At 53.3% G+C, this 25,414-nt stretch overlaps 1 protein-coding gene and 1 long non-coding RNA gene across 2 annotated transcripts in view; one reads left to right on the plus strand and one right to left on the minus strand.

Moving 5' to 3' along the window:
* Positions 1-4,328: 4,328 nt before the first annotated feature.
* TGFBI (transforming growth factor beta induced) overlaps positions 4,329-25,414 on the minus strand; it is a 33,388-nt gene continuing 12,302 nt past the window's right edge. The window contains exons 3-17 of the mRNA XM_086703513.1: positions 21,927-21,991; positions 20,515-20,675; positions 20,014-20,178; positions 19,610-19,756; positions 17,431-17,572; positions 14,796-15,008; positions 13,813-13,950; positions 13,072-13,217; positions 11,984-12,120; positions 11,067-11,197; positions 8,534-8,658; positions 7,157-7,259; positions 6,498-6,577; positions 5,404-5,428; positions 4,329-4,979 (exon numbers count right to left, since the gene is read on the minus strand). Coding sequence (XP_086559639.1) covers positions 4,939-4,979; positions 5,404-5,428; positions 6,498-6,577; positions 7,157-7,259; positions 8,534-8,658; positions 11,067-11,197; positions 11,984-12,120; positions 13,072-13,217; positions 13,813-13,950; positions 14,796-15,008; positions 17,431-17,572; positions 19,610-19,756; positions 20,014-20,178; positions 20,515-20,675; positions 21,927-21,991 — 1,819 coding nt within the window. The 3' untranslated portion in view covers positions 4,329-4,938. The remainder of the gene's footprint in view (positions 4,980-5,403; positions 5,429-6,497; positions 6,578-7,156; positions 7,260-8,533; positions 8,659-11,066; positions 11,198-11,983; positions 12,121-13,071; positions 13,218-13,812; positions 13,951-14,795; positions 15,009-17,430; positions 17,573-19,609; positions 19,757-20,013; positions 20,179-20,514; positions 20,676-21,926; positions 21,992-25,414) is intronic.
* Positions 18,952-21,148, plus strand: LOC147584451 (uncharacterized). The gene is made up of 2 exons (XR_015250055.1): positions 18,952-19,448; positions 20,921-21,148. It is a non-coding gene; the product is annotated as an uncharacterized LOC147584451 (long non-coding RNA).

The raw sequence follows: 25,414 nt of genomic DNA on the forward strand, positions 1-25,414 counted from the left end.
AAAAAATTAAACACCCAGGTATGAATTTAACCCAGGTTCTATGAAGGATTTACACACTGAAAAGTGTAAAACATTATGGAAAGAAATTGAAGAAAACAAAAATAAGTGGAAGATATCCTGGGTCCATGGGCCAGAAGACTTAATCCTGTAAATGCGTCAATACTACCCAAAGTGATCTACATTTTCAGTGAAATCTCTACCAAGGTCCCAATAATGTTTTTTTGTTTTTGTTTTGCAGAAATAGAAACATCCATCCTAAAATGCATTTGGGATCTCAGGGGACTCTGCTTGGGCAAAATACTCCTGAAAAAGAATGAAGTCGGACAACTCACGTTCTTGACTTCAAAATTCACTACAAAGCTACAGTATTCAAAACAGTGTGGTTTTGACATAAAAATCAACATATACAGAAAACAGATCCCAGACATAAAACCTTGCAGATATGGCCAAATGATTTGCAAAGGTGGTGCCAAGACCATTCAACAGGAAAGGGACAGTCTTGCCAAGAAATGTTACTGAGAAAACTGGGGTTTGCATGAAATGAAGTTAGACCCTGACACCACAACTCAAAATGGGACAGAGATCTAAACATAAAAGCTAAAACGATAAAACTCTTAGAAGAAACATAGGGCGAAACTTCACAACATTGCATTTGGCAATGATTTCTTGGGTATGACACCAAAAGCATAGGGAACAAAAGTAAAACAGATACACTGGGCTTAATCAAAATGAAAAATTCCCATTCATCAAAGGGCAATATCAACAGAGTAAAAAGGCAACCCACAGAATGGGAGAAGATATTTGCAAGTCATATATTTTACGAAATAAAATATATCCAGAGTATGTATTTGTTTTTTTTTTTTTTCAACGTTTATTTATTTTTGGGACAGAGAAAGACAGAGCATGAACGGGGGAGGAGCAGAGAGAGAGGGAGACACAGAATCGGAAACAGGCTCCAGGCTCTGAGCCATCAGCCCAGAGCCTGACGCAGGGCTCGAACTCACAGACCACGAGATCGGGACCTGGCTGAAGTCGGACGCTTAACCGACTGCGCCACCCAGGCACCCCATACCCAGAGTATGTAAAGAACTTCTATAACATTCACGAAGCCAACAACCTAACTCAAAAATGGGCACAGACTTGAATAGATATTTCTCCAAAGAAGATACACACGTGAAAAAATACTTAACTGATCATCAGGCTTCAGACGTGTGCGGCCTGCCGCCAACAGGCCTGAGGCCACAGCCAGAGGTTCCTGGGGGGGAAAGTGGGACCCTGCTGCTCCCCTTCCTCTCCCAGGTCCCAGAGTCCCCTTGCCACCGCCAGTTACCTGCACCCCAGGCTCTGTCTGGGGCCTTTCAGGCCTGCGGAAGGGTGTGTGTGTGTTGGGGGGGGGGGGGGGTAGTTATGTGCGAGTGTGTGAGTGTGCATGCATGTGCAGGTGTGTGACCATGTGAAAATGAGTGTGTGCAGGCGTGTGACCATGTGAGAGCACATGCATACGAATGTGTGAGCATTTGTGAGTGTGTGTACTTCCCCAAACTGCTTCAGTCCGGCATTTGGCCACAGGATCCCACGGAGGGGATGCGTTTCTGTCCTCGCCAGCCTGGGATGGCCAGAGATGGCCTCATTTGACTTGTCTGGAAAGGGCACTGGGCCCATCCCTCATTCCATGGCTTTCTCTCCTGGCTTTGGAAAGATTTCTGAGCACAGTATTCCGGGCAGCTCCTCTCAGACCATGACACTGAATATGGCTTCAAGCACAAAGGCATTTTCCCTGCATGCGAAATCCCCTTCCTCTCTTCTTTCCTGACATCCCTGTGGCCCGGGCACCCGCAGCCGTTGCTGACCCCCTCCTGGCCACCAGCAGCACAGAAACAAGTTACGGTCTAAGTTGTGCAAACAGAGACCAGGCTTTCTGGGGCTTCTCAGAAGGGGTGGGGGCGTCACACCCTTTCCAGCCCCCCAGAACCATGTCCTACTTGGCCGGACACCCCGGTGTGAGTGGGGCCGAGAGGGCAGAGTGCTTGAGAGGGTGCGGTCCGGGGCCGCGTGGGCCAGGTTTGTGTTCCAGCCTCTGCCCAGTCTGCCATCTGGCAGACGTCCTCTTTAAGCTCCCATTTCCACAGCAGTAAAATGAAAACTACTCATACACGCTTATTTTATAAGACTGTAAAGACTAGGAAAGATAAGGTATTCAGTGCATGGCCTAGTGCAGGGTTCCCTCCTCTGGCCCCAGAGCCAGGCGGCCCTGTGTGGGAAAGGCACGGCCCTGCTCAGGGTCTCTGTGGTCCTCTCTACCCCGGAGGCATTGGCGGCCACCCAGTGGCTGAAGCAGAGAGAGAAGGGAGCCAAGCGGAGCCCTTCCCTTCTCCCTCTCCTTCCTTTTCCCATCGGGGCTCAGTGGTCAGGGCCGGCCCAGGCTTGGGCTGCCGCTGGCCTTCTGTTGGAAGGGGACACAGGGCAGGCACACACCTCCCTCCAGCAGTCGCCCACCCCCCCAAACATCCAGGGGCTGCTCCCCCAGCCCTGGGCATCCATTCCCAGATGGGAGCACCGAATGTTTAGCCAGGGTCTCCAGGAAAAACACAGGCGGGGGTCGGGGTGTTGAGGACCCAAAAAAGGGAGCTTGACCCTCTTTGCCCAGGAGGGGAAGGCAGGGCCAGGCTGTGTGTGATGCTCAGTCACAAGGAGGACACAGGCAGCTGAAAGAATGGAGCCCCTAGTTGGGGAGGCTGGGGTGGAGGCAGGGCAGGGATCGCAGGGACACAGGGCATTTTTAAGGAACTTGTGTTGATTTTTATTTTAAATTAAGGGATCTTTAAAAGTTACACCAACCACTTCTTTGGTTCTGGTGTTTTCTTGGAAGCTCTGGGGTGTGCATTTCAGGTGCTTAAGTGAGGTATGGCTGCAGCATGTTCCGCAAGAGCTAGCCATCACCAGCAGCCCCTGGGGGCAGGTGAGCAGGGCAGAGCTGTGGGAACAGCACCAGCCCGCAGAAGGGGCTAAATGTCACCTTTCAGGGCACCCTCTCCCCGAGAGCCCTTCGCCCCCAGGCTAGCTCCTGAACCTGCTCTCACTCCTCCCACTTCCGGGAGCTCCCTGGCATCCCTTCCTCCACCCCTACTTCCTCAGATTCTCCGTCATCTGTCACAGAAGCTCAGGGGGTAGTGCCACTAGCAGATTCACAATTCGCTTCCCCAGGAGCAGGGAAGGTTCATGAAAACAGAGCCTAACACAGCTATTTGTGGAGCCACTGAGAAGCGCCTCGATGGATGAGTGACCTTAAGGTGTGAGAGGTAACGTATGTCTTTCCCCAGGCTGTGGGGCAGGGGCTCTATTGCCAGCAGTGGCTCTACGGACGCACCGTCCTTGGGTCTCGGGGTCCTGGAAGTGGAATGAGCTCCGCCTGCTGGAGCCAGACAGCCCTGGCAGAGTGTGGGAGGCAGCACTGACCCCCTGCTCCGAGTAAGTGGGCTGCCTTCGAGACAGAACCAGAGAAGGGCTCTCAGCTGCACTGATCCTGAGCAATCCCCGACACCAGGACGGGAGTAAGGATACCTGATGCTGTGCTAAGCGTTTTACCAGGATCATCTCATCTCTTCCTCATGATGGACCCAGGAAGGAGATGATACGGTCATCCCCCTGGTACAGATGATGAAACAGAGGCGTTTCATCATCTGTACCGTACAGATGTAGGCGTACAGATGATGAAACCTGAGAGGTGAAGGCCACATAGGCAGGGAGTGGTGATGCCCCGGTTGCACTAGCCTATCTGTGCTGAGGATATTTCAAAATGGAGAAGACAAAAGGAGCAGGGGCAGGAATTTGTGTGTGGGTCCGCACAGGGGGTCTGGGTCTAGAAAACCCTGAACGGCTCCCCTGCCTCGTCTCTGGGAGGCAGAAGGCTTGGGAGGCAGTCCCAACTCAGCTATTTTCTGTGTTGCCAGTGGCTCTCCCTTTCCGGAACCTTGGTCTCCTCATCTGTATAATGGGACTGTGCCTGTAAGTTCTTCACAGGGCAGAACGCTGAGCATTCAAAAGTCCAACCCGAAGGCGGGGCTCACGAGGCTGCAAGGGAGATGGGCACTTGGGGAGGAAAGCGAAGACTGAGGATTCAGCCCCCCAGGGCCTGTGGAGACTGAAAAGGAAAAAAGTTCAGCAAAGACTCAGCACGGCCCACAAACGGTCCCCTCAGCGCTCCTTTCAGGGCTACTGCAGCTGCTTGCGGGTGGAGCCCCGGTAAGAAGGACCCGCGAACCGCGAGAAACAGAAACCTATCCCTCGTGAATACCCAGACCAGCACACAGGTCCCGTCCACACAGGCACATGTTCCTTTGGTTTTATTTTCACCAACACACGATGGCTCTGCCACACCTGGGAAATCCTGGGCTCTGCGTGTTCCACCTGCCCTCTCTTTCCTACCTGGACAGGGCCACAAAGAAGTGTCCAAACCACGTGCAGGCACGAGACGCGCTGGACAGAGCAGTTCCATCTCATAGCTTATAATGATGCCATTTCTCCAGTTGCTAAAGAGCTTTACAGAGACCACGCCAGGACTCCCCCCCCACCAGGATGCTGGAGCGTGTGATTCGTGTCTTGTGAGCTCCACAAAACCTCAGCTCCCTTTTCCAGAGCACTTGGCATGGGCAGGAAATTCCACGTTTGGGACAGGGCCTTTTTGGAAGCAACTCTCAGGCAGTGACATCCAGGTCTCTGCATGGAGTAGGTTACCAGCCGCGTGTGGGGGGAAAACAATTTAAAGGACATCTCTTTCTCTCCTCCCTCCACCCACCCAGGGCTCAGATCTCATTATGGTGCCGCCCAGATGCACTGAAGTGTGTGTGATATTTGGTTTCAAAAACATTCAGTCTCTTTGGTAAACTCAGAGAAAGTGGCAGGGAGCTGCCGAAGTGCGTTCTTCCTACATCTTCCGCACTAATGCTTCATCCTCTCTAATAGCCGCTGATAGACAGGAGCTGGAAGAGAGAAGTTTCAAGGTGAGATGTGCAAACTGCCCCTGTCTGTCAAGACACTGTCAGAGTCACAAGCGCATGGCCGGCGGCCCCTTCCGCCACTCTCTCCCGCACATCCCGGGTGCTTTTTGGTTGGTGAGCCTTGCTGTCTCACTCAACAATGTTCTGAACTGGGATTTTCTCCGTCTTCCAGCTGGGTTCCCAAAGCCAAAAACTCGCAGCAAGCCTAAAATGTTGGTACTCTTATTATCTCCATCTTATGGAGAAGGGAAGTGGGTGTTCTGCGTCTGACCCCAAAGGCCAGGCTGGTTTTATTGCACCATGACGTTCTTATCTATATATACAGCAGATGGCATGTTTGGGCCTGCTTGGGGGAAAGGCCCAAACTAGTTAGTATACAAGGACTTCAAATCCAGGCCAGACTTACCTAGTTTCACAGAGGTCCGGGCGGCCTGAAAAAACAAACAAACAAAAAAACGCACAAAGTGTCAAGTTTTCCGGTGAAAGCTGTCCCTGCATGTGTTCACAGCGATGGTTTTGCCCCCTGCCACACTACTCACAAAAAATGCCAGGGAGAGGAATGGGAATGTGTAGCTGCTGGGCCCCAGGGAGCCCCTCAGTCAGTCTCAGCAGCCCCAAGTGAAGTGTAAGCCCCAACCAACTAGAGTCTGGGGTGGATATTCCTGGGAGACCACAAAACCTGACTTCCACAGAGACCAAAGCCTAGGAGAGCTGGGACGGCACAGGGGATGGCCCTGAGGAGTAGAAGCTCAGAGCCAAGAACCCTTCTCAAGGGGCACTGAGGAGACCTCTCTGTCCAAAAGCAGAGGACATATTCCAGCTCTGGGTGGGTCTCTGGGGTAAGAACCACCTCCAGCCGCACCCTCTTGTCTTCTGTAAGGTGCCCATATTCCCAAGGGGCTCCACCTCACTCGAAGCAGCAAAGGAGCCTGAGTGGGGCTTCTAGGAGGCCCTGGGCAAGCTGGGGAGCAGGAACAGAAGCCCAGGAAGAATCACAGAGGCTCTGCGAGGAAAGGGAAGCTGGAGCAAGGAAGGGAGGTTTCACACATACACTTGCCCTGTATCCAGAATCCTCACCACTACCCTGAAGAGCCCCAGCATCACCCAAGATGGGCCACATCATGGAAACCAGAGGATGACTTAGAGGCCACACTGTAAGGCTGATTTGGGATGGGTTGCCCTAGTTGGATAGATGGATTCTAGAGCTTTATCTGTTTTCACCAGCATTCTATGGGCTTCCCCATAGAATGAGGTTCAGAGGCCTTGGTTTATAGGCCTGGGTTTTGGCCCACAAAGGATACAGGGGCTGCCTGGGTTCTTTTCTCTGAACTCCACACAGGCCAGTGCTAAGGATTCCTGAATGGGAGTGAGGAGAAGTTTCACGGGAGCCCTGGGAGGGCAGCCAAGGAAGACAGGGACCCAGAGGGCCCTCCCCCACCAGGGGCCCAAGCAGAGGCACCAAGGGTGCTGAGGCCACAGGCAAACCTAGCCGCGTCTTACCCTGGAATATGCAGACGCCTGTTTGAAGATTTCAAGTGCAGAGTCTGCAAGTTCATCCCCTCGTTCCTGAGGTCTGATGGCTGGCGATGAAAGAAAAGGCAACTTTGGTGAGAGCAAAACTATTAGCACGGCATTCATAGCGACCGTGACTGAGGGGCACTGTTGGGTTTCCTGCCTCACATTCGCCAATGAATTTTTCCTTTAAAATTTTTCATAACTGACAGTGGATGGAATCTGGCCCATGGGGAGAGAGCTCCAAGAAAGGTGAACGCACAGTGCAGACAGAGGCTGGACTCAAGTTCAACTTTGCTGGAGGTAAAGAGAGCTCCCATGAGGCGAGATGTAAGAAGCGTGCTTGGAACCACGTTCCCAGCATCCACGTGTGAGAAAGCCGCGTCTGTGTCTGTGTCTGAGTGGGGCGAAGACAGCCAGGCAATTCAACAAAAAGAAATCTGGCTTGAGTTTCTGGGGTAGCGCGTTTGAAACCAACAGTGCCTAATTCACTTTTGGATCAGCCACAGCGATGCTGGCCACGGACCCTCTGTGGGCACGTTGCACACTAATCTTTGCTTCGAACAGTTTTCCTGTCGAGTACCAGCTGCTGTGTGGAGAAGAGTCAGCCGCAGACTGCGGGGCCATGGGATACTTGAGGGCCTTACCTGGAGGCTGCAGGACACTAGAGATGGCATAGACCACGCCATTTGTGGCCATGATGTCAGCTTCAGCAACAGGCTCCTTATTGACATTCACTACATTGTTTTTCTGGGAGAAAAAGAGACCACTGTTGAACATAGACCGTAGGTATCTTACTTTCAGCAAGTGCTCACTGAGCAGTTCTGGATGCCAGAGCCTGTGCTAAGTGTGAGAGACACCTGGTGAATGGAACGGTCCCTGCCAGCCACACCTTCAGTCGGGCGGACTCTTTCTGATCCCTTGTGTGCCTCAGCCCGGTGTAATTTACAAAACACCCTTCCGTGCTAGTCACTTGGTCCTCACAGTGACATGTGGTAAAGACACAGATGTCATCGTCTCACTTAGCAGAAGAGAAACAGAGATTCAAGAGAGGCCAGGTGCCTCCTTTAAGCTAAGCGGGTGGGATGGCTGGGAACAGAAGCTGGGCCTCCAGTTCTGGTTCAGGGCTCCTTCCTTCCACTCATCCTCAGTGCCTTACCTCTCCCATAGGAAGAGCACCCGGGTGTCTCTCTCTGTCCTTCCTGAACCTCAGGTGTCATCCCAAGGGGGAAGGAAGAACAGAAGCCTGTGACGGCATCCCAACACCCCAAACGAGGAGCTGGGAGATTCTCAGGTGACCTGCAGAAGTCAACTAGTCATCACATTCCTACCCCTCGCCATGCTTCCTCATGGGGAAAGTGATATGCAAAGGGATGGCGGAAGGTCGGGAGAGAGGAGCAGGCAGCAGAGGCCGAGCCAGCCACATACTGGAAGAGCGGTCCCTCCATGGGGAAGCCCAGTGACCTTGCCAGGTGCAGCCAGGGAGGCCACGGGCAGCTTCACGGAGCGGGGCCAGCTATCTGTTCTCTCTCTTCAAGGTAAGAACCCCCTGAGGCAGCTTCAGAGCGGAATGTGTGTTATCAAAGTGCAGAGCAAGGGAAAGCTTGCAGACCAAGCATCTGAAGGAAAGGGCTCTTGGGATGGTCTGGCACGTGGTACAGCTCAGTGAGCCCCAGACTGGAAGGGATGGGGCGGGAAGGGGCCGGGGGGACTGATCCCTCAAGATGCGTAAGTAATTGCCTATCGTCTCTTTAAGGGGAGGAAGATCTAATGTTCTCTCCCAGAGGCCAGTCGGATACTTGATTCCTGAGCAAATCCGCGAGTTCTTATTGTGGGCCGCCACAGTCTCACCTCATTTCCCTGAAAACCCTTTTCTCTTTTCTTTCTTTGGACAGAATGCACTCAGAGATTCAAGGTGCATCTTCAAGACTGTGTGTGTGTCTAAGGCTGGCCCAGGGGCAAGAGAAACCCTGGAACCCCAGTGACGGTGCCCGGCCGGCTGTTTGGTTCTGAAACACACTCACTGAGCTGACTTCCAGCTTGTCCCCCTGGAGAGACTTCAGCCGCACCAGGGATCCGATGCCTCCGCTGACCAGGATCTCATCGCCAATGTGGTATTTCAGGATGTTGGCAAGCTCTTTAGCATTGCCTGCAGGTTCATGGGAAAGAAGGGAGAGCAGAGTTCATTCCAAGGCTGGTCACTGGCGTGGTCAAGGAGGGCCCAGAGGGGATGCGAGTGGTGATGCCCGAGATGGAGAACTCCCTGAACAGGTAACGAGCACTCCTTGAGCACCTGCCGTGTGCTCACCCCTCGGACCCCCCCCCCCCCCACCTGCCTAAGGCTCAGGGGAAAAAGGCCCATGTCTGCGGCCCTGCATCTGCCTCGGCAGTCAGGGGGCTGATGGGCTAAGTGACAGCTCTCTGTGATGCCAAGAAGGAGTTAATCCATACTCCTCTATGAGTATGACTCATTTTTCCATGAGCTAAATATTTGCTTGGAAAGCTAGGAACCTTTCCAGCCCCGGCATCTGGGACATTTCATCATCAGCATGGCTCCCGATGGTTATAACACAGTAGTGAAATATTTACACGTTCTGCCCTCAAATGCATATTCTGCGGCCGCTGTTTCCTGAAGGGAGAACTTAAAAGAGTCAACAGCTGCAGTGTGGGGGGGGCTGCTGTGAAGCCGATGAGGTCAGGGCTAAGGGGGGCATTCCCTCCACGGCACCCCTCCCGTCACGTCTCAACATTCCTTCCAGCCCACATCAGCTCCTCCACCAACTGGGGAGAGCATCCGATTGCTCATAAAGGTGCAGAGGCATTTTCCAAATTAAGTGTGGGAGGCAATGCCTGAAGCCGCCAGCTGCCCTCTCCTCTCCATCACGGCCGCCCCGACACTCACAGTCCCAGCCCAGTGGCTAGATTTCCCCAGGGCCTGTGGATGGCTATTTCCAGCATCTCGAAACTGAGAACGGGGGAAGTTTTAAAGCATCTTGGAGAGTTCACTTGGTTACTGACAAATCCACATCAGTGCCCGTGGGATGGAGACACCAGGTACCAAGTAATTTCCAAACACCCACAGCCTGGCTGCCACGGATTCCCATTCCACGAAAATACTGCCGGGAGCTGCTGCGCCCAGCCGGCCCCCGGGGGTGCGAGAGGCTTCTTTCTTCCGAGACATTTAACACCTGGATTGACCTCTTACACCTGGACGGCCTTCCGTCTCTGTCTCCCAGGAGGGCTGGGGGCTATTCCTGCCCACGGACCTGGCAGAAGGTGTGTGTGGGCAGCCTTGGGCACACCAACATCCCACCCCGTCCCTGCTCCTGCACGACTGAACACGCGAGGGAGGCCGAGCAGGACCAAGGCCACTGGGGAATATTGCAGTCCTGCTGGACACAGAGAGGATGGAACAAGTTTATGTTCAGAAGGAACTTCTCCCCTCTTCTCGGGAACATACGTCAGCATCACAGAGACAGGCGTTTACCAGGCAATAAAGAATCTTAAACAGAACACAAGTTCAGCTCGGGGCTGCCTGCAACCTGAATTTCCTATTCTCCTGCTCCAGAGCAGGAAGGAAGGTGTCTATGATGTGGGCCCCAAGGTCTGGCCAAGGTCCTTCCTCCTCCTCCTCCTCCCTCTCTCCCCCCCCCCCTCCTCTCCCTCCTCAGGCTCACCTTTTTGTGAGGTGTGTGTGTCAAGGGCAAGCTCAACACTGCACCCCCACCCCACCCCCTCCTCATCGTAGCCATCCCCGAGGGAGGACGCGTGCCCAGCGCCCAGCAACACATTTATTCTGCACAACACACAGCAAGGTGCTCTCATTTTTCTAATGGGAAAACTGAAGCTCAGAGAGGTTAAGCAACTTGCTAGAGGTCACTCAGCTGGTGAATGTCTGAGCCAGGATGGGAAGCAGCTTTGAGTTAATCCCAGAGCCCAAGCTCTGAACTGCGAGGATCACCTCTGAAACATCCTCAACTAAATTTCTCAGGGCCAGGAATAGCTTGTTGGTAAAGCTTTTATCCCGAGGGACATCTCATGAAGGTAAATGGCTTCATTATCGCTGTCCTCAGTGGCTGACATGTCTTAGTGACCAGGCTGGCTGTTACCCACTCAATGCCTTTCCACTCTTCTCTGCCTTGTATGGTTCCCAGGGAGGCTGATGGCTGTGTCCCCCCCAACTCACAGCTGATAGGAGGCCCACGGCAACGGGCATGCGGGAAGAGAACGAGGCTAAGGTAGTCCTGGCCCCCTTGCCCTGGTTCTGCCAGCAGCTGCGTGTGGCTCTGGCTGCTGTCCTGTGTCCCTCCTCTGAAGCTCTGGTTCTCCCTGTCCCCTCCTCCACCCCCAGGCCTGGATGTCATCACCCCCAACCCCAGGCCTGGGTGTCATCACCCTTTGCTGGTCCCTTCCTCCTGCCCATAGTTTTACAAACAGTCTCCTCACTAAGTTCCTTCCAGTGAAACCCTCTGTAACGTGCCACCTGTTTCCTGCGGGTCCCCTGACCGATACGGTCACTTTAGAAACCATGGAAAATGTACTTCAGTTGGTCTTTACCCAGGAGTTTGTTGAGCTCTCCTGGTGGCATGGCCTGGAAGGCTTCATTTGTAGGAGCAAAGACCGTGTAGACGCCTTCCCTGTTGAGCATCTCTGTCAGCCCTGCAGACTGGATGGCGGCCACCAGCATGCTGTGGAGACAGCAGAGAAAATGTCACCTGCCTGTGGTGGGGAGAGGGGCGGTCACTTTCCCAAATGCCTCCCCACTGTGGGTAGGTGGGGCCCAGCACTGGAATTCACACCCCTGGCTGGTTTTCACCCCCGGCTCGTACACAAAGAGGGAAGATTCCAGTCTGCATCTTCTCTCCATAAATGCTAAGCTCAGTCAAATGGCCGGAAGTCAGAGGCCAGAGAGGGAAGGAGGAAGGGAGAGGCCGGCAGCATGGCCAACCCACAGACTGGCCGAGCCACCAGGCCCTGGGGATACGATTCAGGGGAGTGCCTGGCTAGTCTCCCAGACTCCGGTGTCAGAGCACCCTGTGGTAAGTAAACAAGTCAGAAAAGGAGAGAGAGGAGCAAGAAAGCAAAGCAACACAGGGAGCCTGAGAAGGAGCAGCTGGGAGTCTCTGGGCACCATGAGTGGATATCGTTCAGAGCGAGATTCATCCCACACTCAAAACCAGGTGCTCTCCACTTACTTGGGACGTTAAAAAGAGAATATGATGTCTTCCTCGGACTTCAGTATAAAAATGTCACCCCCTCCCCATTCCCAAGGATGTGAGGATCACATTCCCAGAAATAACCCTTTTTATCAACATAAGCTTCCAGTCTGACCTTCACCCTTCCCAGATCCCCAGCCTGGAAGGTGACCAGTGCACCGTCAGCGTTAACTGAATCCCCGAGGAAGTGGGGAGCTTGACAGATAGCTGAGACCCAACGTCCTGCCCCAGCATGACCACTTGGGAGAAGCTGGTTACCTGAAGCGATTGTCCCCCTTTAGGACATCCATGACGGTCCCCATTGGGGGGGTTAGCATTCGGTCCATGGTGAAGAGTGTCCCATACCTGCCCCTCTTGTCATGGGCGGCAATGCAGCTGTTCTCGATGCACAGGCTCTGTGCAAAAGAGGAGCAGAGAAAGGGCACGTTATCCTCCCACATGGGGGCCTCACAATTTGGTCAGGACATGGGCCTGCCGATGGCTTCATCCGCAAAGATCAATGGATATACACTGGTGTGGGTCATTAAGACTAGGATAAAATGTTGCGTTTTCTCCAGAAGAGAAAAAATAAAAACTGTGTTGAGGAAAAATGGCTATCAGGCCCCAATAAAGATATAGAGAGGTCCCCTAATGAGAATATCCCATCACACGTGGTGTCCATCAACAGTGGTCAAATCCATAGATCGGGTCTATTGACTCATCTATGTAACAGATGACAACCATCTTTAGTCAATGGTACTGGATGGTTCCAAGGAAGGACTGCATTGTGGTGTGCTTCCTGTCTGATATTTTGTTGGGTTTGAAGACAGAAAAGAGACTGGAGAAGAGAGAAAAGAGCCTTTTGGACCAGGAAGGGCTGTGCTCATTCAGTTAAGGGGGCTTCTGTTCACATAAGCCAAGGATTTAAAACCTCCATTCCTCCTCCCCTGTTCATCACTCTGAGCTTAAGGCTGACGGCTGCCTACCCAGACAGCTGAGACCGCTGTGTGGTTTATTCCCAAAGGCCGCCAGCAAAAGAGATTCTAATCCTTCTACAGTTTCCCATTTTGATCCTTTCAAATAAGATACTTTCCAGAAATTCCTTCCTTCCTTATTAGAAATCAGTATATATATATACACACACATACTCAGGCAAGCTTCTGTTTATTGAGATTTTATGTGTATATATATATATACACACATATAATAGGTATGTATATATATACACACATACATATACAATATATACGTATATACACACATACATAGACATAGACATAGACCTATATGTTCTTTTACCACTAATACAGCTTCCATTTCTTAGACCTGAGACAAAGAAAGAGGACTATTGGGGAACCAGAACTTACATTGCGATAAACAAAAACTCTCAGTTTTTTGCCACCTAGAGTGTTGAGGGTCTGTCCATGGTACAGATACTTGGAGGCCAGCTGCTCTTTAATCAAGTGATTGAGAAGCAAATTCTTTGTGCGCGCATCAATGTTAGGGGTTCCATCTGTAAGGGAAGGTGTGCGTAGGTCCAGAGGCATGCTCCAGAAAGGAAGAGAATGAGAGACAAATGTAGTGAGAAGGCCAACCCTCCTTAAGTTTGGAAACGGGAGATTGAGAAATGCAGTAAGGCTGCCAAATTCCTTAACATCTGCCATCTTCTGCAAATTAACCAAACAAAAAGCTCTAGATAATCGAGGGTGTTTGGAGATTTGCCCGTGGAGGGAGGGGAAGGCATGGACACCATTTGGCCCCCTCCTCCACCTTCCCCATGACCACAGCTCAGCTGTATCCTCACTCTGACCTTCTGATGATCACATGGGCGATTGATTCTGTACATAAAAAGGCATGAGAGTGTTCTGCTCTCCAGCCAGATGTGAACTTTTGAATTCTGGGGACCAGATCCCCAAAATGCATTCTCTGCTCTGCCAAATGATGTGCCAGAGCCTCCGAGGTTTCTGTTGAGCTGGGTGGGAGTGCTAACATTCTGCAGGGTGCTGGCAATCAGGGAGGAGGCTGCAAGAGGTGACAGTGGTGGTGCTGGGGGGGGGGGGGGCAGCTACCCCAGAGACAAACTCCCGGGGCTGCTGTCGCCATGTTACCTTTGAACACGGAATTCAGGGGGGCCAGGAGGGTCACCCGCTCGTTTCTGGAGAGATGAGTGCCGAGGCCAGCTTGTCTGAAAAGGTCAACAGCTGTGGAAACGTCCGACTCTGCAGCCAACTCAAACAGCGTCTTGGCTGCAAGGAAGGAGAACGTAGGTTCAAAAGTTAGAAGTGCTGTTTTCATTTATCATCCGTCCACCCCAGAGCGTGACACACACCAGCAGGAATGTCATCCCGCGAGTCAACAGCCCTCTCGGCACCGCTGGGGCGCAGCGGGCTCGTGTCATCAGGGCACTGGTCGCCCAGGTCTCACTGGGCAGGGGAGTGAGGGGAGGTGCAGGCGAGCAGGGGCTGGCCTCTGTCCCCACCCTTGGTCAGGGCACCAGCTAATGCCTGCAGCAGGGCAGCACCATCCGTGTCATGGCTTCTGAGCAGTAGATAATGCCAGCAACCACACCCGTACAAAGTCTTCTTCTGGTTTGGTTTCTTTCCTGTGAAATTGCTTCACTCCTGAGCAACCGACCTCCCTCGAAGTCCAGAATGGGGCTAGCTAGCATGCTGAATGAAACCCAAGCCAAAGTCCATTCAGTCATTTCTCCCAGGGTCAGCGACTCTGGGATGCTTGGGCATCATTGAGAAGGCACATGCTCTGAGGTCAGCAAATGGCCCTCTGTGCAGGCAGATCTTCTGAAAGGCTTCTTCTGTGATCGAGCGGCTCCCTCCCCAGCTCCCTCCAACCTCCCTTGAGCTTCCTCCACTGCCTCCAAGGAAACGCCTGGACTCCTAGGCCGGCAGCTCAAGATGCTTCAGTCCCGGCTGCAACCCAACAGGGGCCCAGGCCCTTTCTCCTGAGAGGCTGTGAGCTGCGTGCAGGCAAGGAAATGGCCCCCCAGATCCCTACATTCCCCAAGTGTCTCCACCCTGGATGCCAGAGGGGACAGGAGGCCTGGAAGGGCCATAGCCTAGGAGGCCTGGCTCACCTGAGTCTGGGATGAGCAGCTCATCGATGTAGTGGATCACACCATTGGTGGCCAGGATGTCTTTGTTGGAGATGATGGCCTTCCCGTTGATGGTGAGCATGTCACCGCTGCAGCCCACCTCCAGTGTAGTGCCCTCCAGGGTCTCCACGGACATCCCTGCGACGATGGCTTCGGCACACATGGCTGACTTCAGGATGTGGTTGTTCAGCAGGTCTGGGGGTCGAACAGGACACAGGTTGAGTCGGTGCTGGATCCAGGCTGATATCAGAGGTCAGCACGCAGCCTCCATGGCTGTACCGATTCTATTCTCTCTGACGCTACCCTTCAGATGAGGCTGGGGCACCACACAAGCCCGGGTCCTCCCCTGCTGCTGCCCCGAGTCGAGCCCAGCTCCGCGGGCAGACTGCCTGAGTCTGAATCCCAGCTCGGCCACTCACCAGCGGTTGGGGCCCCAGACAAGTCACTGAACCTCTGTGAGCCTCAGTTTCCTCCTCAAGGGAGATGATTCGGCATTCCTCTCCTGGGGGCGGTGTGAGCCCTGAACGTGAAGTACCCAGCACGGTGCTGGGCAACAGTGAATGCCCAACACGTGTTAATGACGGGCTCATTTGTACCTGAATCTAAGGGGAATTCTCTTACTAGTACCTGAACCTTAAAGTGAGTTCACCCTGGGACTTTTTATCGACAGACCTTTAGAAAATGTAAAATGTGGGAGGCAAAGATGGAAACTACAGCAAATGAGAATTCTGGGAGTATTTGCTCATTTTATCTGTTTTTGTTCATTTTACCCAAGGGTCTCCTAGTTGCCAGGACCTTGCTTAGGGGCTGGGGATAGTGACCAAAAAGACACGGTCTTTGCCACTGCATTCACCCCACCCATAAATCATAAATAGAATCCTTTATTTACTTGTCCAAGAGCCCTTCAGGGACAGGGCAGAAGTTGGGGGCCCTGAGGAAGCTGCAAGGGGCAGTGGGGGGGGGGGGAGCGCATGACCCCAGCCACGCAAAACAAGTTCCCAGATGGCCACTCAGGGCCCTTTGTCTTATGTTCTCGCCACAGAGGCGCGTCTCAATCTGTGCCGAGTGTGAGAACCAAAACCGCACAGTCACGGACAGGAGGAAGCCCTGAGGACCTGCAGAGTCACAGGGCTGCTGCAGGGGCGTTGGGGGCCTTGAAAGCCAGTGCTGACGCCCTTCGGCCGGCGGGAGAGAAAGGACAGCTGGGTCGCTGTGGGAAAGAGGCCTCGGGATTTAGCTTCTCAGGGAAGGAAACTGAAGGCAGGGTGGGGTGACCCACTAGGGCCACTGGGAGGGAGAGCAGGGCGAGGGCTGGAAGCCAGTCTTCCAACAAGGCATGCCAGCCCGGGCCTCTCGCTTGTCTGCCAACCCACTAGAAACAACAGAGCCTGTCCGGCTGCACTCCTGTCCCTCCGCCTTCAAGCCCGCCAGCCAGAGCCCTGTGCAGAGGGCTCTTGCTTAGAGCAAATGGGTTACTGAGCAGGAAAAGGCAGATGTGCAAAAGGGAAAAATTAGTGCCTTTTTCTTCTCATCAGGAATTCTGATATCTACAAAGTTGCAAATGTGCTCTGCACAAAACAGGTGTTACGGGAAGCATAGCTCTGAATGGCAAGTTCAGTGTGCTGAGATGGACCCAAGTCTCAGCTCCTCCAGGAAGCTTTGGGATGCCTTGGGCTGCAGGTGCCCATGAGGGTGGGGGCATCTCTGTCACCACGGCCTGTCTTCAGAACCCACGGCCTGTCTTTAAGCCCAGCTAGGCTTAAACTTCCTTGAAGGCAAGTCTGTACCATGTTCCCTTGTGTGGCCCCAGTTCCTGCCACACGCCAGGCACAGAGGCGCCACAACATCTGGACACAACAGATCCCCATCTGTGCTCTCAGAAATGTGCCCTCGCCTGTCCCTGCGTGGCTGCAAGGAGAACATTTTACATTTACAGGGTGTCTGAAATGCAGTAGGTATTGTAGATTGTAGATTTCAAAGGTGTGTTTAAATAGATTCAAAAGAAATGATGTCAGCCCTGGATTATAGCTGGGATGACTAAGTGGGGTTGGGGTCCACAGGGGACCTGGGACCAACTCCTCTCTGCAGGAGATTCGCGGTCAGCAGGAGCGGCTCAGCACTCGTGGAGCTGAAGGGGGCAGTGGCAGGGGGCAGGGAGGGCCGGGCCTCCCCTCCCCTCCCTTCTCTCACGTGCATGGTCCTTCCAATAATCAATGCACCCCTAGCTAAGCAACCCACTGAGGAAGCACTGAGGGACTCTGCTATGAAGTTGACCGTAACTGAACTTGGATGCCCTGCTCTGGTTTTGATCGTTCAGGCCTTTAGCTCTTTCTGAGTCTGGCCAGGGCCTGCTTTGGACCTCCAACTCTGCCTTGCTCCTCAGCCCAACTGTGTCATTAGACAAAGGTGGCTGGATTCTGTATTCGCCCCTCCAACCATGGCTCTGCTCTGGCTTCGGCAGAGATGGAGCCAGCTGGGAGCAATGAGACAGGATGTCAGGTGGCATGTCTGTCCTGTGACAGGACATCAGGCCACATGTCTGTCTTGGACAAGAGCAGGCCTTAGGCTCAGTCTTGCTGCTCCGGTGAGGGGGCAGCAGGAGCCGAGGGGTGCTCACCTCTTAGGGCCTCTGGGTCACCCAGGATCCGGTTCAAGGTTTCAGCAGGGATCTTCTCGAAGGCCTCATTGGTTGGGGCCAACAGCGTGAACTGGCCATCACCTTCAAGCAGTGTGTTGAGCCCAGAGGCGGCCACGGCAGCCTATGGGAATGGGAGAGGATGGAGGTTTCCCTAAAGGTTCTGGGATGCTCCGCAGGCAAGAGGCACAAACGGTGTCACCAGTCTTGCCTCAAAGGGCCTCAGGCTTTTGTAGAAGCCCAAGATGAAATGGAGAGCCAAACCAAAGCTTACCTCTCTGAGCTTTGATGAGCTCCTACCCCTCCGGCCAGCTCTCAGTGACTTCACGTGGCTTTGTCCTTCCCACCCCCACACTTTGGCCCCACCATTCCCTCTGCCCTTCCTTCTTTCTTTGCTTCTCTGACCCCTATTCCTTCTTTGGGACTTGACTGAAATGTCATTTCTCTAGGTAGCCAACCCCCGATCGCCCCATGCCCACCCCCACTCTGCAACTGAGAAGGGGTCTGTCGCCATACTCTTAGGGCTTGCTGTCCTCACGTTGTATAAAGAACTACTAGCTATACTACCTGGGTGAGCTCCAGGAGTGGGAGGGTCCCATCACCTGCGTCTACAGAGCAGCCAGAATATCTTGCAAAAGCATCGAGCGCCTCCCTGTGCTCTCGGGATGAGGACACACTCCTGTGCCCGGTCTGCGGCCCCGCAGGACCGGCCCCTGGTGGCCCGGCTGCTCCCGCCTCACGCTCTGTCAGCGTACTTGTCTTCATTCTGGCCCTGCTGGCCCCCTCCTTGCTCGACCTGTTCCCCTCTGCTGACCGTGCTCTTGCCCCTGTGCTTTGTTTAACTGGCCGTTCTCATCCTCTAGTCCTCAGCTCAAAAGTCACCTCTTCCAGAGAGACCTTCCCTGACCATCCAGCGTCAACTGGCCTCCTCTGCTCCCTACTCACTGACTTTACAATGCCCAGCACAATCCATGGCTACCTCGTGTGCATCTTGTCTGTCTCCCCAGGAAAAAATAAGAAGTGCCACAGAGGACACAAATTGGTCCATCTTGTTCACCTGTATACCCCTGGCACATGGAACAATACCTGGGAAGTAGCAGGTGTTACTAAGTACAGGTTAGTGGGAGGAAGGATGGGCGTTAGGGGGATCCAAAGAGGAAGAAGGAAAGAAGGAATATTTGCCAAACCTAAATAATAAGAGGAGGTTACTCAGCGGGGTCAACTACGGTTAATCAAAAGATGTGCCCCCAACTTTGTAGGGACATCATTCCCTTGCAGACCCCTGCCCTTGGAGTGACCCAGAAGGAAAGCAGGGGGAAAGTTTGGAGAGCAGAGTCTCCTGCAGAGCTACTTCCTGAGGCCCCCTCAGAGGCAGCCCAGCCCCAGGGTGTTTGTCTCTCTGTGTTGGAGATCTCCAGGGGAGAAACTACCCCACACCCCTTGGTGTCCTTTGTGGTCAGGAAGTTCTCCTTGAATCAGGGCAAAACCCCTGACGGGGCAGCCTGTGTTCACTTCCTCTCAGCAGCCACTGCCAAGAGCAATGCCTGCTTGCCACTCCAGTTGTAAGACAAATGCCTGCTGGGAAGGGCAGAAGGAACAGTACTCGGTGGCCAGGTCAGAAGCCAGGCCAGAAGTCAAACCCAGCCTCCCATGTCCACATTGGTGGCCTCACTGCCGGTCTGGGTTCAAAGGAGACACGGGTATGGCTACAGCAGGGCCCCATGGTAGGAACATGTGTTCCAGAAGATCAGGCAGCCTGACATTATTCTAGTCCCACGTATGGGAGCCACTGCCTGGGAGGAAGGGCTCTCTCCCCTCTGGAACCCACAGTGTGTGCCCAGGCAGCCTCGGGCTCAAGCGACCTGCCCCGCTGCAGCTGGAGACCATGGAACTTTCCAGGGGAGTCACAAAAGGAAAGCTTGACAAAGGAGAAGACGGGCAGAGACATTTTTTTCCAGCAGAGGATTATGATGTTTCATTGTGGTCAAGCCGAGCTTCTGGTAAGTGGACCCTTCCTGTTCGTGGGCACTTAGAGGAGCTTGTTCCATGTCCCCTAAATGCTCATGAACATGGAGACATCCTCTGCTTCTCCCACACAAGAAGGCCCTTTGGGGAGGTGGTGTGTCCCCAGGTCGGCTCCCCTCCCAGGGCAGTCCCTCACCCGAAGGGTCTCGAAGGTGTCCTCGATCTCGATGATCTGCTGAATGTTGTTGGTGACGGTGGAGATGACCTTATCGATGAGGTGCACCACACCATTGGTTGCGTGGTGGTCGGCTTTCAGCAGCCGAGCACAGTTGACGGTCACGATCTGCCCAGAGAAGAAATGAGGAGGAGTGGTTGACATATCGGAGGCACAGGCCTGAAGCCCCAGGAAGGGAAAATGCAGTGCAGAAGGCGGGTTCCACACCCGTGGACCCAGAGGGCCTGAGGAGACGCAGGCACAGGAGGCAGGGATTACCTCCGGCCAATCTCACCTGCAGGACAAAACCCCAGAAACCAGCCCCACATGCGGACCAGGGGTAGGCTTGGTGTGGACACAGGGAAGTGTAGCTGGGGACTCCCTACCCCATTGGGATAGTGGTGGATCTGGATGTCCGAATTCTGGTACATGGAGGTGAGGGCCATGCCGTGTTTCAGCTCATCCGTCAGGACTCGTCTGTTCACCATGTGGTAGCGAAGGGCATTGAGGAGCTCGATGTTGACGTTGCTCACCAGGGAGTCCAGCACTTCCTAGAAGGAAGGCCGGAGTTGCACTTAGCTGCAGACCACATGTTCAAGGGGGGAGGTTCTCGTTACCCTGGGAAAGGTGCTTCTGAAACCCCAATGGCCCCACGCCTCCATTCTGCCAAGGACCTCTCCTCCGTGAGCACCAAAGTCAGTCTGCTGAGCTCAGTTGGACAGATGGGGCACTGGAGGCAACGTGGTGAGGTGTATTCTAACTCGGGTTCCCTGGCTTTCTCTGAGGGCTCAAGGAAGACGTTTCCTGAAACAGTGGGAAAGCACTAAAGAGCCTCATCCTTCATGCCCACAAGCACCCCCCTCTGGGAAGTAAGGCAGGCATCTCACAGCTGGCAAGGAAGCCCAGGCCTCGTTGCTGGGGGCGAAGATGGTGAAGCTGCCTGGTCCTTCCATCTCGGGCCTCAGCTTCTCTGTGCGGTCTGTGTACAGCTGGGTGGTGGTCGAGCCGACGACTCCCAGGGTCTCGTAAAGGTTTGAGAGAGGTAGGGCTGTGGGGGCAGAGGACAGAGGAGGCACAGGCTGTGGGGCCCACCCCAGGCAGACGGCCCCCTCCCTGGGCTGCAGAGAGCGTGGGTACAGCTGCGGGACAAGTGTGCGGGAAAGCCCAGACACGTCCACTGTGTCTCAATGTGCCTCAAGCTCGTCTCGTGTATCACACGCTTCTTACAGCGGCTCCGTAGGTCAAACGCCTCCCTACTCGGACTCAACTAATTGGTAATTTTTCATCTTTTAGCCATACGCAAGATGAAGCTTCTGTTCCCAGACATTTAGAGAGTACCGGCAGGAATGGACGTCGGAAATAGATATCCTTATTTACACACCAGGCCTTCTGATTCATCTAGTTGTCCCAACCGGGTTCCTAATGGCCTCTACTAGAATGAAAGAGCGTTACAGACCTTCCAGGTTCTTTGTATACTTACAAGCAATAAAATGTTATGTCCCACAAGGGGCCTTCCCCTCCCACAGTGAGCTCACCATCCATTTCAAAGGGCGCGAGGGAAGGCTCAGAGGCTGAGCTCCTCTCTGAGGCCATTCTCCTTTCTCCACTGCCTATTTCCCACTTGCCTTCCACCTGAGCCTCCCGCCATGCCAACCATGACCTCGAGACCTTGGTACCAACCAAAGTGCCCCTTCCTTTTAACTCCGTCTCACATGCTCAACGAATCAACAGCAAGCATTTCATAGTTAAAACTCCCACTCTGCACAGCCCCTGGGGATATGCCTGATAGCTGATAAAAGACAGGGGCCACACAGTCTTTGGCCATTGGTGGTTCCCTATGCCATTTCTGGGTGATCCTGCCTGGTCTACCGCTCTTCTTGTTGGACTGTGATGAGCCAAGTTCTGACAGAGGGAGGAGGGGTGGCTTCGTGCTCCAGCCTGGCTCTCTGGCAGAGCTGATCAGAAATCACTCCTAGCCAGAGACAACAAGGCCAGCAGCCCATGGCTGGGAGGCCAGCGCAGGCAGGCTAGAATTGGAGTCTGTTCCACTAGCCCCGTGAGGAGGTCAGCTTGCATAGGAAGGAGCAGGGCGGGAAGCTCCGTGTTCCCAGCTTCCATGCTCTGGCCCTCGCACGGAGCCCAGAACCAGAGAGCACGTGGGGGGCATGTCCGTGCAGCCTTGTGCGTCAGACCCGCACCACCCTCCCCTCCGCCGTGGACACTGCTGCCTCTCACATGGGTGTTCCTCCCTCCCCATCTCCCTCCATTTGTACCAATGGGCCAGGCCTGGCTTACTCACCGGCAGGACAGCCCTTCTCTCCTGGCACCTTCTCGTACCCAGGGCAGCACTCATAGCTGATGACTCTGCAATGAAACACACACATGAGGGGAAGGCAGGGCTCCCCTGCTCCTGGCTGTCATCAGTCCTCACTCCAGGAAGGGCGTCCACAGGCAGAGGAAGGGAAACGATGGTACAACACTGTACCGTCTTGGAGGAGATCATTCATTCTCAGTCCTATTTGTGCCTTTTGGAACAAAGACCTTGTCACTCTTCCTCAGCTTTGTAGAACGTTCCTAATGGTCGCCATCCCTCCAGCAATCCAGAGGGGACTGTGGTGGCCTTTTCAATAGCAGGATTAGAAAAGAGCCCCACTAGGAACTTACCTCCAGCATAACTCACAGCAAACCCCCTCGTTAGCGTTCTTGGGACGGCAGGGAGGAGGAAGGGGAGCCCCGAACGTGTCCTGGCTGAGTCTGCCACTAACCGACTGGGACCTCCTTTGCCAGTCCCATCTCCTGACTCCGTTTCCTTATCTGTAAAACGTACGTGTGTATCTTCCAACAGTCATGGGATTCAGTCTCTCACAGTCATTTGCTCTCCAATTCGAGGACCCGGAAGGACAGTGTATAGATGATCATCAAGTTTTTCTGTCTTTACAATCAAACTCTAACACTTTTAAAGTTAAAGTAAAAACAAAGCTCTTTTTTTCATTTCTTTAAAATAAAAACAAAATTTTAATCAATAAACATATTTATATGGTTTCAAATTGAAAATATACAAAGGATTACATAGCAAAGGGTCCCCCACGCACCCTCATCCCTCAACCAATTCATCCTATCGTCCTTCCAGGACAACATCATTGATATCACCAGTTTGCAAGGTTCTTTGGTACCTGGATGAAAACAAGACTGGCAGTATACAATTTGTGGGTTGTGTGTGTGTGTGTGTGTGTGTGTGTGTGTGTGTTGTTGTTGTTATTGTTGTTTGGAGATAGAGTGAGAAAGATAGAGAGAGAGCAAGCAGGGGAGGGTCAAAGACAGAAAGAGAGAGAAAGAATTCCAAGCAGGGTCCATGCTCAGCAGGTGTCACGACCGTGGGATCATGACCTGAGCCAAAATCAAGAGTCAGATGCTCAATTGACTGAGCCATCCAGGCGCCCCTGGCAGTATACAGTTTTATTTTTTTATTTATTTATTTATTTTTTTAACGTTTATTTATTTTTTTGGGACAGAGAGAGACAGAGCATGAACGGGGGAGGGGCAGAGAGAGAGGGAGACACAGAATCGGAAACAGGCTCCAGGCTCCGAGCCATTAGCCCAGAGCCCGACGCGGGGCTCGAACTCACGGACCGCGAGATCGTGACCTGGCTGAAGTCGGCCGCTTAACCGACTGCGCCACCCAGGCGCCCCAGTATACAGTTTTAAACTTTGAAATCATTTGGCAGAAAAACTTCCCTTCTCCCAATTCTGGCCAGTATATTATGGGACATTTGCTGTCTTCTGGAGGTCTGAAACACACAGCTTCAGCTAACCGCATGTCCTGGGGAACGAAAAAGACTGAGAATTCCAAGAAATATCACAAGGAAGTAAGTGTTCTAAAAGCTTACACCTAGGAAAGACTTGCTTCTGATCAAATCCCCAAGTTTTCTCGAAGACCACTCCTGCACTGGCAGTGAACACAGTCCTCTCTGGCAGCCTTGTAACCAGATGTGAGCAGCTATGCCCTGCCCCTTCCTTTCTTGTCCCTTCGGGACAGGAGACAATTCAGACTTGAACTCGGCTTTTGACACATAGGTGCTCACCACGGGGCTCTCATAGGATGTTCAATAACCTCGTTCAAAGACAGGCGGGCAGACGGGGGAGAAATGCGGGCTTGGGAGTTGGGGAGGCTGCTCTCCATGAGCCCAGGACATTCTGCTCTTATTAATTCAACAGGAGTCAGCTCAGGGAAGCCCTGGTGAGTCATGAGAAGACGAAGCCAGGTTCATCTGTCGTCCAGGGGGTGTTTCAGAGACAGACCGACTAGGATTCTCAGGCAGCCAGGGAGCTACAGGAATTGCTTTGCCAGAAATGAGTCAGTCCTCTGGGAAATGGCTAAGGAGTGACGAGCCACGCATATTCCTCTTTGCCCGGCTCCCTCCATCCTCCTGCCCACCCCATCCTCCTCCTCTCCAGCCTTTCCCTCATCCTGCTCCCTTCTAACCTCTTATCCCTAAACCCATAAGAGTTCTGCTTGTAAGGGCTAAATAGTCTCAGGACTCATATCGACCAACCTACAATTTTATTTTCAGAAACTGAAGTCATCTTCTGCAACGAAAGTAAGATTTGACTGATGTGCAAAGGTATGCCACTGATTCTAAAGGCAGTGTGGTGTCATGGAAACAGTACTAGAGCTAGGAGACCTGGCTTGTGACCTCGAAAGTCCACTTCTCTCTCGGGGTCTCAGTTGCCTCATCTACGAAATGGGGTGAGGTTAAACTAGATGATATCCAAGGTTGATTCCAATCTCACACTCATGGTCCTAGTCCCTGGGAGTATTGTAGGGGGCAGAGAAGTTGTCTTTTGAAGGAGAGTGTCCACTGGCTTCTCCCAGATAAGTCTGGGAAGAGCTCCAAGCCTTGGGCCCATAGGTCCACGGGACACCCATACGCGGGATCCCAGGGCTCCTCTGATAAACGCCAGGGCTCTGTGCCTGGGGCTGGAGAGGTGGGATTACGGTCAGGTCCGCCAAAGCTTAGCTTCTTTCCAAAAGTGCTTGGGTGGCACTCCATGAAATCAGAGTAGCACAGCTGGAGGATGGGCCTTCTCCTCAAAGCTCTCCTCATCCTGGGGGGCCCCTGTGCACATGGGTGCTGCACACTCCACACCCGGGAGCCCCCAGCTGTGCTGGCCAATGGATTCTCTCAGGGTATCCAGATGGAACCTTTTGAGTTCCATCTCAAAAAAACAAGAGAGAGCTCCACAGCTCAGGCGCCTCACCAGGATTTCACGGAGGACAGAGAAAAGCAACTCAAGTGTGCACTCACTAGTTTCTGTGGCCGCGTATACACGGGCATGTGTGGGGGGAGTGGGTTGCATTGGGGAGAAACAGGCGGGGTTAAGCGTCTGGGAGGTGAGACCTACTTAAGCAGGAAAGTGTCAGCATGGAGAAGGATACTTAGGATGGAACCAGAGAGCTGCAAGGGTGTTCAGGGGCAAAAGGGTGTCTTAAGATCACAGCTGGCTAGGGGGCGCTTGGGTGGCTTGGTAGGTTACGCTTCTGACTCTCGGTTTCCGCTTCAGGTCATGATCTCACGGTTTGTGGATTCAAGTCGTACCTTGGGCTCCGTGCTGAGAGCCTGGAGCCTGCTTGGGATCCTCTCCTTCCATCTCTCTCTGCCCCTCCCCCAATAGCACGTATGCTCTCTCTCTCTCTCAAAAATAAATAAATGTTAAAAACAAAAAAAAGATCACAGCTGGATAGGAGCAGACCTAGGACTCCCCTGGGATTTTATGGAGTCTAATCCC

This window comes from Puma concolor, chromosome A1 (assembly GCF_028749965.1).
Source record: "Puma concolor isolate L17-30 chromosome A1, mPumCon1.1.hap2, whole genome shotgun sequence".
NCBI lineage: Eukaryota > Metazoa > Chordata > Mammalia > Carnivora > Felidae > Puma > Puma concolor.